General features: G+C 38.0%; 2 protein-coding genes across 2 annotated transcripts in view; both read right to left on the bottom strand.

The window, feature by feature from the left end:
* Positions 1-4,402, bottom strand: part of LOC138016405 (uncharacterized) — a 5,327-nt gene extending 925 nt beyond the window's left edge. The window contains exons 1-3 of the mRNA XM_068863548.1: positions 4,244-4,402; positions 3,526-3,616; positions 1-96 (exon numbers count right to left, since the gene is read on the bottom strand). The exon at positions 1-96 is cut by the window's left edge and continues 925 nt beyond it. Of these exons, the coding sequence (XP_068719649.1) occupies positions 1-96; positions 3,526-3,616; positions 4,244-4,296 (240 nt within the window). The 5' untranslated portion in view covers positions 4,297-4,402. The remainder of the gene's footprint in view (positions 97-3,525; positions 3,617-4,243) is intronic.
* A 4,980-nt stretch (positions 4,403-9,382) lies between these two features.
* The window catches only part of LOC138015847 (uncharacterized), a 5,749-nt gene continuing 131 nt past the window's right edge, over positions 9,383-15,000 (bottom strand). Inside the window, exons 1-3 of the mRNA XM_068862968.1 lie at positions 14,999-15,000; positions 13,248-13,344; positions 9,383-12,279 (exon numbers count right to left, since the gene is read on the bottom strand). The exon at positions 14,999-15,000 is cut by the window's right edge and continues 131 nt beyond it. Of these exons, the coding sequence (XP_068719069.1) occupies positions 11,650-12,279; positions 13,248-13,344; positions 14,999-15,000 (729 nt within the window). The 3' untranslated portion in view covers positions 9,383-11,649. The remainder of the gene's footprint in view (positions 12,280-13,247; positions 13,345-14,998) is intronic.

A 15,000-nucleotide genomic window follows, 5' to 3' on the forward strand; every position in this document is an offset into this window, starting at 1 on the left:
CAACTCGTCTTGAGCTGGTGTCAGGGAGGCAGTGCTGCTCACCGCAACTCCTAGCAGTTCAGGTGGCAGCAGTGTCCTATGAAGTAACACTTTTCCCTTTTGAAACAACAGCAAACAAAAAATTCAAAACCGGAACTATGTATGTGATTTTATACGTCCGAACTGCTTTCAGACCTAAAAACGAGCCCTTTTTTTGTAGGGCGAGCTTTTAATTAATAGGCCTTATCACGGTTTTGACCGTCATTTTAATGGGTAGGTAAAGCGTAAATAATTTGTACTGTTTATATGGGGATCCGATGTCAAATAATTTTCGTTAAACGCTAGTTCTAAAAAAATTATGAATCGCAAACTGAAGGTACAGGGTAAAGGATTATACAGGCCATTTTTTAGAGACTAGCCTTCGCTAAAAGCTGCGTGGTAGCGTTTTCGATTTTTCCATACAGTTGTCTGTAATTGTTACTGAAAATTCGCGGTAGAAAATTACAAAGATATGGAAAAATTGAAAAAGCTGCCGGGCAACTTCTGTAAAAGGTTAGCGCCTAACATTAGGTCTGTATAATCTTTTGCCCTGTACCTTCAGTTCTCAATTCATAAATTTTTCAGAACTAGCGTTTAACGAAAATTATTTGACATCGGATCCCCATATAAACACTACAAATTCTTTACGCTTTGCAATTTGTCTATCCGTCAAAAAGGCGGTCAAAACCGTGATATGGCCTATTTTCTAAGCGAAAGATCGTCGTCGTGAATGAATTATTTTATACTGTCAGTTGCTGTAAACATAGATAATACATGGAGATGGTTATGTAACTCGGCAAGTTTCTTGTCTTTTGTTTGCTGTTTCGGCTCTGACCATGCACAAACCACAGCCAATCAAAAAGTTTCGATTAATTTATTCAAGACTCAGTTTTGAACCGAGGACAAAAGATTGTGCATTGTCAAGTTAACACGAAGCGTGATGTCACTCTTCTTCCAGAGTTTCATAATCACTCCATCTATTCTTGGGTTTCACTCACGTGATCAACAGCCATATTTTTCAACAAAAACAAAAGAAGACGTTAGCATAATAATAGCTTACTATTCCCGGAGGATTGGATCGGCACACCAACATGGCCTCCATTTCATTGTTTGGGGACACCAACATGGCGGCCGTGACGTCATGTGAAATCCAAGAATATGAACTATACTGTAAAGAGGGCATTCTCGTTCCCAGATCCTATCGTTTTTCTTAGCCGGCGGGGCCTTCGCACGAGAACGAAGGATAGCATTTGGAGTCCCGGATTTTAGAACTTCCGGAGTTCAAATATGAGTCGTCAAAAGAGCGGTTTTCAATTGAGTGTCGAAAGTAATTAGCGATTGCTTTGGTTTTGCATTAGAGCGGTTTTCAATTGAGTGTCGAAAGTAATTAGATAATTACTTTGGTTTATGATTACTTAACTCAGTGATTGGTTCAAAGTTCTCGCGCCATTTTTTCAACCAATCAGAAGTGAAACCAAAACCAATCGCGGCTCACGCGTGCACATTTTCCCGCGCTTTGTGTCGGCTACGTGTAATTACTTCGAGTTTTGATTGGTTTGCCGGAGTGTCTCAGTCCTTTTTGATTGGCCAAAGTAATTACTTTGGTTTTGGTTTTACGACACTCAATTGAAACTCGCTCTACTTCACTCAGTGATTGGTTTAAGGTTCTCGCGCCACTTTTTCAACCAATCAGAAGCGAAACCAAAATCAATCGTGGCTCGCGCGTGCACGTTTTCCCGCGCTTTCTGTCAGCTACGTGTAATTACTTCGAGGTTTGACTGTCTCTGTCATTTTTGATTAGCCAAAGTAATTTCTTTAATTTGGTATTGGTTTTACCGACACTCGATTTAAATTTGCTCTAGTACTAAACATGGCCGCACTCCGAAGCATAGCATTCGAAGGGCTTTAAATGGCCTCATCTAAGAGACCGTGTCGTTCGTGTCGAACAAAAAGAAGCAATTAAGTAAAATTGTAGTTTGAAACAAAGCCACTCTGATCATTTTACAAACCAGCTTCGCGTCAGCTGACCCCATCGCGCAACATGATCTGTTCTCTAAATTAACTATTATCATTAATTCTTAATTTGCTTTGAATTTACTATTATCTTTAATTTAGGACACTTTGTCCCAGGACTTGTGGTAGCAGAGGAAATAAGGGAAAAAAAGATCATATCCGTGGATTAAATTTGAACCGGGAGTTTCTACTCTATAAGAACCGCTTCTTAATTCCGTTTCACCAAGGAAGATCAAGACACCGCATAATCAAAGGAAACATTTATTTATGTCTCCCATAGTTTATAGCCTAAGCTAGATTAATAATTTAGGCCTAAACTTTGATTTTAAAAATGTTGAGCTTTGTCGTGGAGTTTGGAAACCGACCTTTTGCAGTGTTTAATATTGTTTGTTGTCGAGTGATAATACAGCATTATCAAATAGTATTTAAATATTGTCCCTGAGCTGGAGCCTCTAGCGGTGTGGTGGCCAAGTGGTTAGGTGACGGGTTAATCAATATTGCCAAGTTCGAGTCCTATGTCCATACACGTAGGTTGTCTTTTAAAAATTATATTACCGTTTCCCATAATCTACATCAAGCTCTCATTCCTCTAAATTAACGATAATAGCAAATTCGGAGCAAATTACGAATTGACGATAATTGTTAATTCAAGCTAGAGGAAAATGGGTCGCATCGCGCCGCATCGACTAAAGTATTTTTACTTCTGGTTCTAGATTTTATTGTTCGCAAGTCTCCAGACACCTTGGTTTTCGAGTGCAAAGGTCCCGCCGGCTGAGAGAAACGATGGGATCTGGGAACGAGGATGTAAAGATACAGGCTCGGACGGAACTCGAGCCAGCGAGCTATCAAACTATCTGAGCCAGAGTCGGTCAATTGCGAGTTCGTTGTTACGGGGCATAATATCCCATAACAGGAAGTCTGATGGAAAAATTAAAAGAAATTCAACTTTTTCAATTGCGTACATGAACCGATTTTCTAAACGAAAGATGATTGCATAAAATGAAACAGAGAAACCTGAAAAAACTACCGATTAGCTCCTAAAATTTGTTCACAATCTTTATGTTCATCAAGCCGTAAAATAATAATAATAATAATAATAATAATAATAATAATAATAACAATAATAATAATAATAAATCGACTTCAAAAGGTAAAAGAACCGGATAAACTTAGTTAAATCTCCAATTTTAAGCCTTATAGCTTTGATAACGAGCCAGTTATTAGCCATCAAAAACCGATAAACTCAGGGGTGGCAAAATCGCTTCTGATCCAGGCATTCTTTGCAAAATTTCAAATTTTCGAAGCTTCATTGCTTAGAGAGATCATTTGGTATATCGTGTTCAAATTTTCAAAGAAAGATCATTAATTAAGCAATGCATTTTAAACATGCAGTACTTTATTTTTGGCTGACTTATCAAAAATGTGCCGAGGAGGCAAAGAAAAATGTGAACAAAGATTCCCCTCGAGGAAAATGGCAATCGTGAAATAACTTACCCTATAAAAGTCGCAATTTGGCAGATTCGCTGGACAGACAGGAATGTTGGTTTGCAAAGGCATATGAGATACAAACGTGGGACGAGCAACCCTGTTTGGAAAATAACAAAAACATAACAAAAGAGAATATTAAGTTTTCGTGTACACTGTACTTAAATTAACTAAATACGTATAACTTTATGGAGTTGGAAAACTTTTATAGGTACACGTGTACCATAAAAAGTTGACACGGATGTAGTAAAATTTACTTAGTTCGGTAATCAAACCGAAATATAGAACTACATTTTTCAAATTTCACGCTTTTGATCGAAGAAGCTGATCACAATTTTTACGCCATTTTGGCTCTTTATACAGGCTCCCAAAAAATATTAGAATCACATATGTAGATCTTTTACGGCTGGTACAGTAGTATCTTGACTGACATTAAACGAGATGGGGTGTACAAAATACCGTTTGAGCAACACGAATCTGGTTTCGTTCACAAATCCGGGAAGTTTTGATCCAGTGTTTGCATATTCTTTGTTACAAATGCCTTATCTTTCTCACATGTCAGTTGTATTCGCTTTGTTCTTGGTCCTGTATTGCCGAAGCAATTTACCACGAGTGGTATTAAACGTTTGTTGTATCGGACGATCAGGTTATGTGACTCGGACTTCAGCAAGCGATTTCTCAATAAGGTTTTACAATATCTAATCATCAAAATAAAGACCGCACTTACTGGATTCCCAAAGTTACCAAAAGAACAAAGGAAACTGATGTCCTCAGAAACATTTTTCTTCTTCGGATTGGGCACTGAGAAAATACAACCAGTGGTCCTTGCGATTGTGGTCAGAAACGAGATTACCAGACGGTTTTTATACTCAACGAGCTGACAAAATCACGTGAGGAAAAAACCGCGTGTGTGATCGGTTCCGGAAAGAGAGTTGTTTTATTTCTGGAAACGAAAAGACAAAAGATATTGGTGACGGGGGCAGTTACAGAAGATGACGTGCGAAGAATAATCAAACCAGGTTGTGTTAACGGTTTGAGTAACAACTTTTCGTAGGACTTTTTGCCAAAAAAAATACATTATAATGCTATTTCAAAGGCTTGTGAAACGACTTACGGTTGTGTTCTTTTCGTAGGAAATTTTGAGAAAATAAAAAACTTGGTGCAAATTGGAGCGTATATTAAAAGGAAACGACATTCCCTTTCGCGTCATTGCTGTATATTGAATTGCGATGTTATTTCGGAAAATAACAATGATCAATTGAGAGTTGTCTTTCGGATATTCCGGTCAGCTAAATTTAACTTGTTCCCTTCCGATACTGACTGACGTAAAACTCCTAAGTGAACATAAATTTTACGCACAAGTTTTTACTGACTCGAGCCATAACAATGTTTGGGGATACCAGCAAATAACAAGTTAGTTTAAAAGAAGAGAGAAGATAGTCTGAAGTTAAGTTTTCTGATCTAAAAGCTCAAGTTTGATAAAGGTCTCTATATCGAGAGATGGAGTAATCCAAATTTTGTAATTAACGGGTTTTCAAATAAGTCAATAGCTTAGTGTTTCGGTTGTTTGTATATGAGTTATAATTGAAGCATTGCGAGAAATAGAATAATGTTGATAGAGGGGGTGTGTTTGTCAATATCAGAGGTCACTGATTGATTTAAACATTATTATTAGTATCAGAGTTTATACGGAACAAGAAAATGGTAGTACCATTATTTTTCCATAGACAAAAGTATTTTCTTTAAGAATAATCTGCTTAAGAATCGAAGTACCCTTTTTCAAAAAAAATCCATATATATATATATATATATATATATATATATATAAGAACATTTCAAGTTGCAAAGGCGGAGCAAGAAAACTTTTTGTGAGGGATCTTAGCGTGCATTCTGCAGCGAGATGCCACTGATCAATTATTGGCCGAATCTATATATACAATTGACCAACGCAATGCGATATATACATACATTCGAAATGGTCTTCAAAGGAAAATCTCTGTTGATGAGAAGACGTCATCAACACCTGATTTCGATTATTAATATCTGTGTTTCAGTTCGTATTTGTATATTATAGGTGGACCAACTGGAAGCTTTTTTTTGGGACATTAATTAATATCGTCATCAGTTTATATTGTTGGAGGAAACTCAACCTGACAAAGTACGTCATAAAGAGAAAAAAACAATTGCAGTCAACAAAGTTTCAAATCATTAAAAATGATATGGTCACACATTGTTAAATGTCTTTGAACCAATATTTTGTTTGTTTTGCTAATAATTGGCTTTGTTAGTTGAGTCTTAGTTCGCTGTTATACGTAAGAGGTAATTAATACAGATATAGACTAACCGTTAGATTTTAAGAGATCTGTGGCAAGTTGCTCGAAGCCTGGTTAGCGCTAACCGTTGTTAACAGATGTCAAAACCTATAGGTTTCTATGGTATTTAACGCTGGTTAGCGCTAACCATGCTTCGAGCAACCCGGGCCTGTTCGTAATGATGTTATAACAATTTGAATTGATGTTTGAGTATTAGCCACGCTGTTGAAGTGCTAGAGCTGGCAACTGATAGGGGTGCGGTTTAAGTCGTCAGGAGAGTCGACAATTTGAACTGGTCTGTATTGACACCGTTAGCGAGAAAAATCCCTCAATCAGAGCAATAGAAAACCAGTACGGAAAACCCATGTTCCCTATTTAAGATCTGCCAAAATGGTAACAGACATTTTTCAAAGCTTTTCAAAGATTAAAGGAATATGTCTTCAAAGGACGAAAGTCCCAGGCAATGTAACGGTTACCAGCACAGCAACAGTGACTCTTTCTTCCTCTATCTTTACTTCGCACCAATCCAGTCTCCGGATTCTACCCAATCACTGTTTACGGTATTATATCTTGACCGTGATAAGTATTAATAATAGGTGGTTTTCCGAGACGTTAGGTTATCGCCGCCATGTTCAAGTTGGTGGAAGAAAACAAAGGATCTCTTTTTGTCAGCTCCTTTTGTTCGTCCACTAGCAATTACACATTGCAGCTTTGTTATCTGTGTCTCTGGAGATTGGTTGCAAATCAACCATAACCCAAAGCTATATTTTTAAGCGATATTTTGTATGTTGCCGCTTACTTAAACTCCATAATTAGCCTACTGTACTTTTCTATTTCAGGATCTCTCATAGCTATTATTGGGTAACGTTTCAGGTAGTCATTGCTTGTAAAAACGAAGAAAGAAAGGCTGAGCAGTACCTTTCGAAATAGTGGCTAAGGATAATATATTCCTTCGCTGTTAAAACATCCGTTTTCTCTTTTGTTTTTGAAAACCTTCTCAGCTGCATTCACGCCCAGTAATCTTCAATGGCGTCATTTCCCTTCGACCCTGTGGCCTTCAAGTTAGCGGAAGTTTAATAATCCACAGCTTGCGCACAACAAGTTAACGGGCCCATTTTAGTAACGGTACAAAATTTACACTTATAACTGCGGCAGTCGGGTATTTTGAAGTTGAACAAAAAAGTAAAAAATAAAAAATTAAATAATAATAATAATAATAATAATAATAATAATAATAATAGGTGTGGAGATAAACACTCGGTTACGCTGCAGACCGTGGAGAGAGGCATAGGTGACATTATTCAATTCGGCCCAACTTTTAAAAGCTAGTTTTCCTGATTGCCTGTGTAAAATATACCTCAACTGAGGGAAAAAGATTTATCTAGCCGTTGGTACACCAAATTTGTGGGAAATTTCTGGGGCTATAAAAGTCTTCGAAGAAAACTAATAATTTACAACACTTAGTGCAAGTTTCAATTTAAAAGCTAGTGATACATTTAACACTGACAAGTGAGTACGGTTGCACTGTTGAATGATTATTGAGTCTGTTATACATTGTAATCGATCAAGATAAACCTCTCGCTTTGCTTGATATTTTCTTTGGGTTCATCCAATTAATATTTTATTTTTACGCAAACGCAAATTTTGTCTTTCAGATCTCCAGTTAACCAGCCCGCATTCACTTAAAGTCTTAAGAATACTGAATCAAAACAAAATGCTAAGTATTCCCCTGAACCTTGCCACTCTGCTCTTTTGTTGATGCACAATTCGAAACTAGCCTATTTAGGCTATTAATACCGTAATGTGTTTTTCCTTGATTCAACGAAAGCCGCAAAATTAACCTGTTAATATCATGGGTGACAAATTACTCCTTAATTTAGGCGCGAAAAATTTCAGCGTTAATTTATAATTTCACATGTGAAATTACAAAATTGCCACGGTAACATCTCTTGTATCTCGATCAGAGCCAAGATGGCGTCTAGATTTAAAGGGGCTAGGTCACGCAAGTTTAGGCAATCTCAGCACTGATCGAATAGTCGTAGAATTGACTAAAATATCAAAATAACTGTTCAAAACTGTAGAAGAACTCTAACAAAACACAGGGAAGCCAAGAAGCGACATGGATGGACAAAACTGGAGAGGATTGAAGTGGATTGAATTTGGTTAAATTTGAAAAACGTCGGCCCACCTTTCTTCAAAGTTATATCAATCTTTATCAAAATGTCATTTACAAAGCTGGAAAATCATTCTCAGTTGTTATGTGGCCGTGATTTTGCAAATGAAAGACTCTTGCTCTGCCAATTTGACGTTTAGAGCTCATAATTAACAAAATGAAACAAAATTACCTAAAATAGCGTGACCTAGCCCCTTTAAGACAGTGACCATTGAAGAAGTTACGAAATTAAAAGCAGCGGCAGAAAATTTAAATGCGTGAAAGAGCACAATTAACTGGGTGAGAGTTTTTGAGAAGTGGTGTGACGAAAATAGCCTTGAGAAAAACCTGGAGATGATTCTTCCCGAGCAGTTGGATAAAGTACTCGAGCGATTTTACAATTACGGTTGTGAGCGTAATTTGTCACCCACGACATTAAAAGGTAATCAAATGGTTTTCTCGTGAAATTAGGAAATAATTTCACTTGCGTTTTGTCAAAATTCTGATAATTTCCCTCGCCTGAAGGTTCGGGAAATTATCAGAATTTTGACAAAACGCTCGTGAAATTATTTCCTAATTTCACTCGTCGTCATTTGATTACACATACATATTGCACTTTCAAACTTACGATCGAAGTCTGAAAAGCCGACGAAGAAACCGACAAATAATTGAAATGAACTATGAGACGTGCCTGAAGCAATTGATGCACGCAAATATTGCGCCTTTCCTTACTGCAATACTGACAGCCAATATTACTAAAACAATCCAAGGAAGGCTCATGTCATCTTGCGTGCTTAAATATACTCTTTTCTTTTCTTTTCTTTTTTTTTTAATATAAGAACCTTTATGCTTCCTGCCATAGAGTCTGACTGATTATTGTTGGCAAGGCATTACCTTGGACGAGCTCCGTTTGCTGGAACACAATACCCATTTTGTTTGGAATATTTTGGCCAAGCTATGATGGGCTAGGCCGTTTAGTGAAAATGAGCATGGTAACCTAGGAAATACCCAAAAATAGAAGACATGATCCCTGCAAAGGTGAGGGGACACCCACCATCCACAAGAAAGTAAAAATAGGGAGGAAATGGGGGAGGGAATTTATTTTCACAGTTGGTGAAAGCTGCCCTCGGCCTAGCTTGCGCACGAGAGATCTAAATCTAGATCTAGATTTCCAGATCTACTGAGAGAAATTCTTGGATGACAGGAATGCCCAAACTGCAAACATGGAAAATAAGAAACTAAGCATGTCACAGTCACAATCAGCATAAATCTATGTATTTCTTCTGGGCAATAAAATTATTTTTTTATATAAATTATGAGGACGTTCAGGATGAGATTAACCAAACTTTTGAGAACATACTCAGGCTCATAGTCAGTTAATTCAGAATATCTTTATTTTGGCGCTAATTTGTTTTTGTTTTTGTTTTGTGAGTAGTGTAAATATAGGTAAAAAAAATGTAAAACTGTAGAGAGTAACAGGACAATTAACTTAAATACTTAAGGACGTTTTTCAACATCAACAATGTGGTTTTCATACATGATACACTAAAGCAAAACTCAGCCGGTTTATTGTCGAACTTAACACGTACCACACAATTTTAAAGCTCAAATCGCGAAAAAATAACTGAATGCTTAACCTAAACCCAACTTAGACGTTATTACAAAAAAAAGGGTGTCATTCAGATTTTACAGTAAAAAAGTCTGACATTTTTACAGAAGCCTTCGTGAAAAGCAAAGTGACCTGCAGTGTCCAATCCTTTATGGCGGTGTTAAATGTTTAATTCACAGTCAGTACATACTCGTTCAATTATTTTCGAGTTCAATAGCTATAGTTTGATAAGTGATCAAGCACGCCTTTTAAAATTCACCCATCCAAGGTGGCCTTAAATGACCCAGTTGAATGATCATCTCACTGTGTAAGTCTTTTATTTTACTATGCTTTTTAAATACCAGTGGGGTATCGCTGCCTTGTTCCAAGGGCCTCGCTGAAGATTCAATATCCCTGCTTGATGTTGTGAAAAAAGTGTTTGAGTGGCTTATTTTGCAAATATTGGAGCCCCTTTAAAGGGGCTAGGTCACGCTATTTTAGGTAATTTTGTTTCATTTTGTTAATTATGAGTCTTTCATTTGCAAAATCACGGCCACATAACAACTGAGAATGATTTTCCAGCTGTGTAAATGACATTTTGATTTTGACTGATATAAATTTGAAAAAAGGTGGGCCGACGTTTAAAAATTTACGCAAATTCAATCCATTTCAATCCTCTCCAGTTTTGTCCATCCATGTCCCTTCTTGGCTTCCCTGTGTTTTGTTAGAGTTCTTCTATAGTTTTGAACAGTTATTTTGATATTTTAGTTAATTCTATGACCATTCGATCAGTGCTGAAATTGCCTAAAATTGCGTGACCTAGCGCCTTTAAAGACGAAAGTGTAACATTTTTTTAAGTATTGAGTGTAAAGGACATCAACTTGTAAATTACTTTATTTTCAAGCATACAACTCTTGCCTGATACAATTATGATCCAAAGCTTACAACACTTAACTGAACTGACATGACTTGAATCGAGGCAGAGTTCATCTTGATTGCGAAAAACTCTTTACAGAGAGGTATTGAACGTATATGAAATGATTTCCTTTAAAACTTAGTCTGGCAGTATGGTGTCAATAATACAGATTTAAAAGCTGTTGCCTTAAGCCGCGATTCGACAAAAAAAAGCTAGTAGTGAAGCAAAGCCCGGCTTAAAATACTTTTGACATTAAGATAAAACTAACACCAAAATGCTTCAATCAACCCCAGGGGAGGGGGAGACTCCCATATAAAAAGGAGGGGGGTGCTTGTTGTACCTTTTAGGGGTTAAAATAGGGGTTTTGACACCTCTTAGGGAGTTCAGCCTCAAAATGTCCACAGCGGAAGCTTTAGCGTTACCTTTGAGGGGACTCAGCCGAAAAATTATGACAGGAGACATTTTGACAATTAACTATTTTTTGATTTTGTCTAATTAAAACCCATAATTTGGTACCTCTTAGGGGCGAAAAAAAATTCATGCCACGCCCACAAGACTGGATTTTGGTACTTCTTAGGGGTTCTTTTCAAAATTTCCGACGAGCACTCCCGTCCTTTCTATTTAGGATTCCCACCCGGGCAAGCAACCTCAGAAACGCGAAAACTATAAGCAAGTCAGTAGTAATTGAAAAGAAAAACTTCGTATTTCTGAATTTTAAAACCAAGAAATCTATACTACATGAAGTGTTTGAGTGAACTACCGGCAATGGAGGTTCATTTTGCTGCGAAGGGAAACTTGATATCAGTGAAAGCTCTGCACGGATCTCCTTGTTGACGTCCAGAACTTTGGACGGAAGTTAAACTTTTAACCGGCTCAAAACCCGCTATAACTGGTTAGAATTTGTACGCCTGCTCAACGGCGGCAGAGTGCAAGTGGCGTTGCATTGACGTCACGTCGTGCATGCGTGACAGAACATCGAGGAGATTCGTGCAAAGGTGTCCTTTCCTTCTTGCTACAGAGGGAAATCGAAGAAATCTCTGCCAAGCAGGAAAGTAATTATAAAAGTCGTTGTGAACCAGCTCAAATCTGGGAAATACCTAATTGTTTCAGTATTTCATGCAGTCTTGCGAACACGAGTCATGTATGACGTTTTGCTTTACATAATTTAATGCTTGTCATCTACCGAGATGTACGCCTCAACGAAGACGATCCCATACGTCTCAGCAGCGTTGTCCTTAAAGACCACCAGGGAGATTCCTTGATCGACTGCCAGTTTATTAAAGTCGTTGTAGGGGGCGAGCTTTACGGTTCCTGCTCGTTGGGCAGTGTAGCAATAGCCTATGTTTTCGTTCAATTTAATAGTGACCTCGAATTTGCCAGGATATGGGGAGCCTGTCACAAGGGGAGATGTTGGATTGATTCTATTCAAATTACGTGCCCTATTGTTGATAAGGTTGCCTTGTGCACCAATACATGGTGCTTTACCACCGTAATTAAGTCTGTCTGGAATATCGAACCCGACAAATCTGCTTCCGTCTGACAATGCATATAAGATATCGGTCTGTTGGTTTGTACCAAGTTCGACGTTATTGGCAATGGTAAGTTTGACGGTCAGTGGAGCGTTGGTCTTAAAAGCACCAGCTTCGATCAGTGGAACTCGAAGAAGTAGGTCACGCGAGGTTGAGATCGTATTGAATCTTAGCTCACGAGAGATCACTACACCAGTGGGATCGATAAATGATGCATCCGCCACCAAGTCAGCGGGAAACAAGGTCCTGTGGAGAATCACTTTTCCCTTTACAGACAAAACCAGAAATAATTTTTGTTAGGTGACAAAACAACGCTATATAAAGTTTGGTTAATTGTATGAGAATCGACGGTGGGCCATACTTAATTTTTTTTTTTTCAGGATTTCTTTTTCTTTTCTCATTCCGACGATAGATCGGACCTGGGAGAGGCTTCTGTAGGTCTGAGAACAACAGAAAGAATCAGAAAAATCATTGTAGAATCTGCTTCTCGGTGGGCCATCACCATAGCCTCGAAATGATACCCAATTCATCAGAGGCGAAAGTCAAGAGTGCATGACGTCGACTCATTTTAAAAGAGAATTTAAATCAATGAAGAGGCCCACAACAGCTAATCATATCACTCTACACTAGAAACATTGCAAATGCCCCGTTCCTCTTAAATGATCTGTTACTATTATGTGAGTTCACACTGGGGTCCAAGTTAGGACACAAGTGCGAAAGAAAGTCAAAAAAAAAGGAAAGGAAAGGAACTTTATTTAAGTGTCTAGTCGTTCTAGCGCTGGAGCGCTAATTGGGGACACTGTAAACTGAAATGAACAATGAAAGTAAATCAAGTCAAATGTTGGTTTTTGAGGAGAGGGGAAACCGGAGTGCCCGGAGAAAACCTCTCGGTGCAGAGTAGAGAACCAACAAACTCAACCCACATATGACGCCGAGTCCGGGAATCGAACCCGGGCCACATTGGTGGGAGGCGAGTGCTCTCACCACTGCGCCATCCCTGCACCTCTTAACTCGAGATTCACTCAGATTTGACACCTTATCGTGTCTTCATCCGCTCAACTATACGCAGTCGAGGGGAGTATGGAGATCGTACTTCGGCTTCTCTCTTAAGGTTACAGAGTAAGGTACTTCAACTAACATAAATCCCGTTAACGGGCATACTAAAAGCCTACTTGTGTCCCTAGCATAAGTCCCCTATGACTGGAATTAAAAATCGACATCTGTTAAATAATACCTCAAAGAGGTTGCAGTCTGGGAAGTTCATTGGGCAGATTCTGATCGCTGTACTCGGAGGAGCAATGTCTAGGTCAACAAGACTGGAACAGACATTTCTATTTGAGAAAAAAACAAACAAAACATTATTTACGAACGAAATGATATATGAAATGAATCATATATTGAACTGCGGATATGAAATCAAGTGAAGCTATGATCCTCGCAGTTATGCACGCAATTGCTCAAAATTGCGTTCATAACTGCGAGGATCGTAGCTTCACTTGACAACATTATCTCTAGAAATCAGCCATATGAAGATTGGATGATTAGGTCTGTTCTGTCTTCTGTTCAAAACAAGTGCAACGAACTATGTACTAGCTGCCATCTCGTACGGTATTCACCGCGGTCTTACTGCCCATGCTCTGGTAAGATAGATGCAACAAGAACATCAGCGCAAATAATATGACGCGTGCGCACAGGTCGCTTAAGGGTTCTATACGTATGTGGACTCACAGGTAGCACATAAAGCGATATGATACTGATATATTTTTATCCTTATATATCTAGCATTCAATCGTTTTAAAAATTGTTTTCATTTTCTTACGATTCAAACCTTTCACGAAAATTAATACTGAAATTAATAATAAATAATTTCAACGACAACGAGATTATTTAACCAATTGCACTATACAGTTTTGACTACATGCTTCATCAATAAAAGAAAAAAAAAGCAATTTTCTCTCATACTCCTGCAGACACTGGTATTTCTATGCGATAAAAGCAACTACATTTCGAGAACTAGACTCGATGAAAACTTGTAGAATAGATCGTTTTCACGCGACGTCATCATTTTCTAAAATCCAAAACTAAAGAGCCACGAAAGTTTTTATCCTCATCAGGCATAAGAGGCGGTAAATTTGTATCCATTTGCAATTTTAAAGCTCAATAGCGTGCTTCGTTTGGAAACCAGAGCATTTTGAATTTCTGAGTTATAGCGGTGCGTGACACGAGGCGACGATCAAGTTTATTGAGAAATATATATTTATCTCATGGTTTTGAGCCTTTTTAGAATTTAAAGCATTAGGAAAAGTGCTTAAGTAAATAGCTGTCTGTTCAGTACAGATGATCACTCGCCTAGATAGCCAAAGTAAGTAAACAGATGTTGACACTATTTTCCGGCCGTCATATTGGTGCACCACAGATGTGCACCAACATGGCGTTTTCATACTGGGCTCTGTAAATTTCTGCGAAACATTTCGACGAATATCTGAAGTTTGGGGAAACGTACGGGCCTAAAACTTGGAGAAGTGTCTTCTTCATTTATCTTCTAAAACATCGCGAATTCTTGACTTTTTCCACTAGATGGTTTCCGATTTATTTTTTTATTGCGTGACAGTGAAAACGATCTATACTGCTTTACTTTCCTTTGCATAACGTGGCCACTTTGAGGCTTCGATTTTATGAGAATTTTCTGTAGAGATCTATGAAGATGTGTTTTTTTAGCGTGTTGAAACGAAACTGGTTCGCTTGCATGATAGGTCGTGGCACCGTAGATTAAAAAATAATTACTAAAGTGCTAAAAATTATTGACCCGCGGAAGACGGAATTCAAAGATATTGTTTTGATAAATGCTCAGTGTGGCTTCCGTAACCGCAAAAAGTTCCTTTTTACCACGGAGTTTCTTGGGCGCTGAATTTCGGTGAATGTTTCTTTTTTAACTTATTATCAAACCAGTAAATAGATATACAGACAATTAAATTAACAACTTACTG

The sequence above is a fragment of the Montipora capricornis genome, chromosome 9 (assembly GCF_036669925.1).
Source record: "Montipora capricornis isolate CH-2021 chromosome 9, ASM3666992v2, whole genome shotgun sequence".
Classification (NCBI taxonomy): domain Eukaryota; kingdom Metazoa; phylum Cnidaria; class Anthozoa; order Scleractinia; family Acroporidae; genus Montipora; species Montipora capricornis.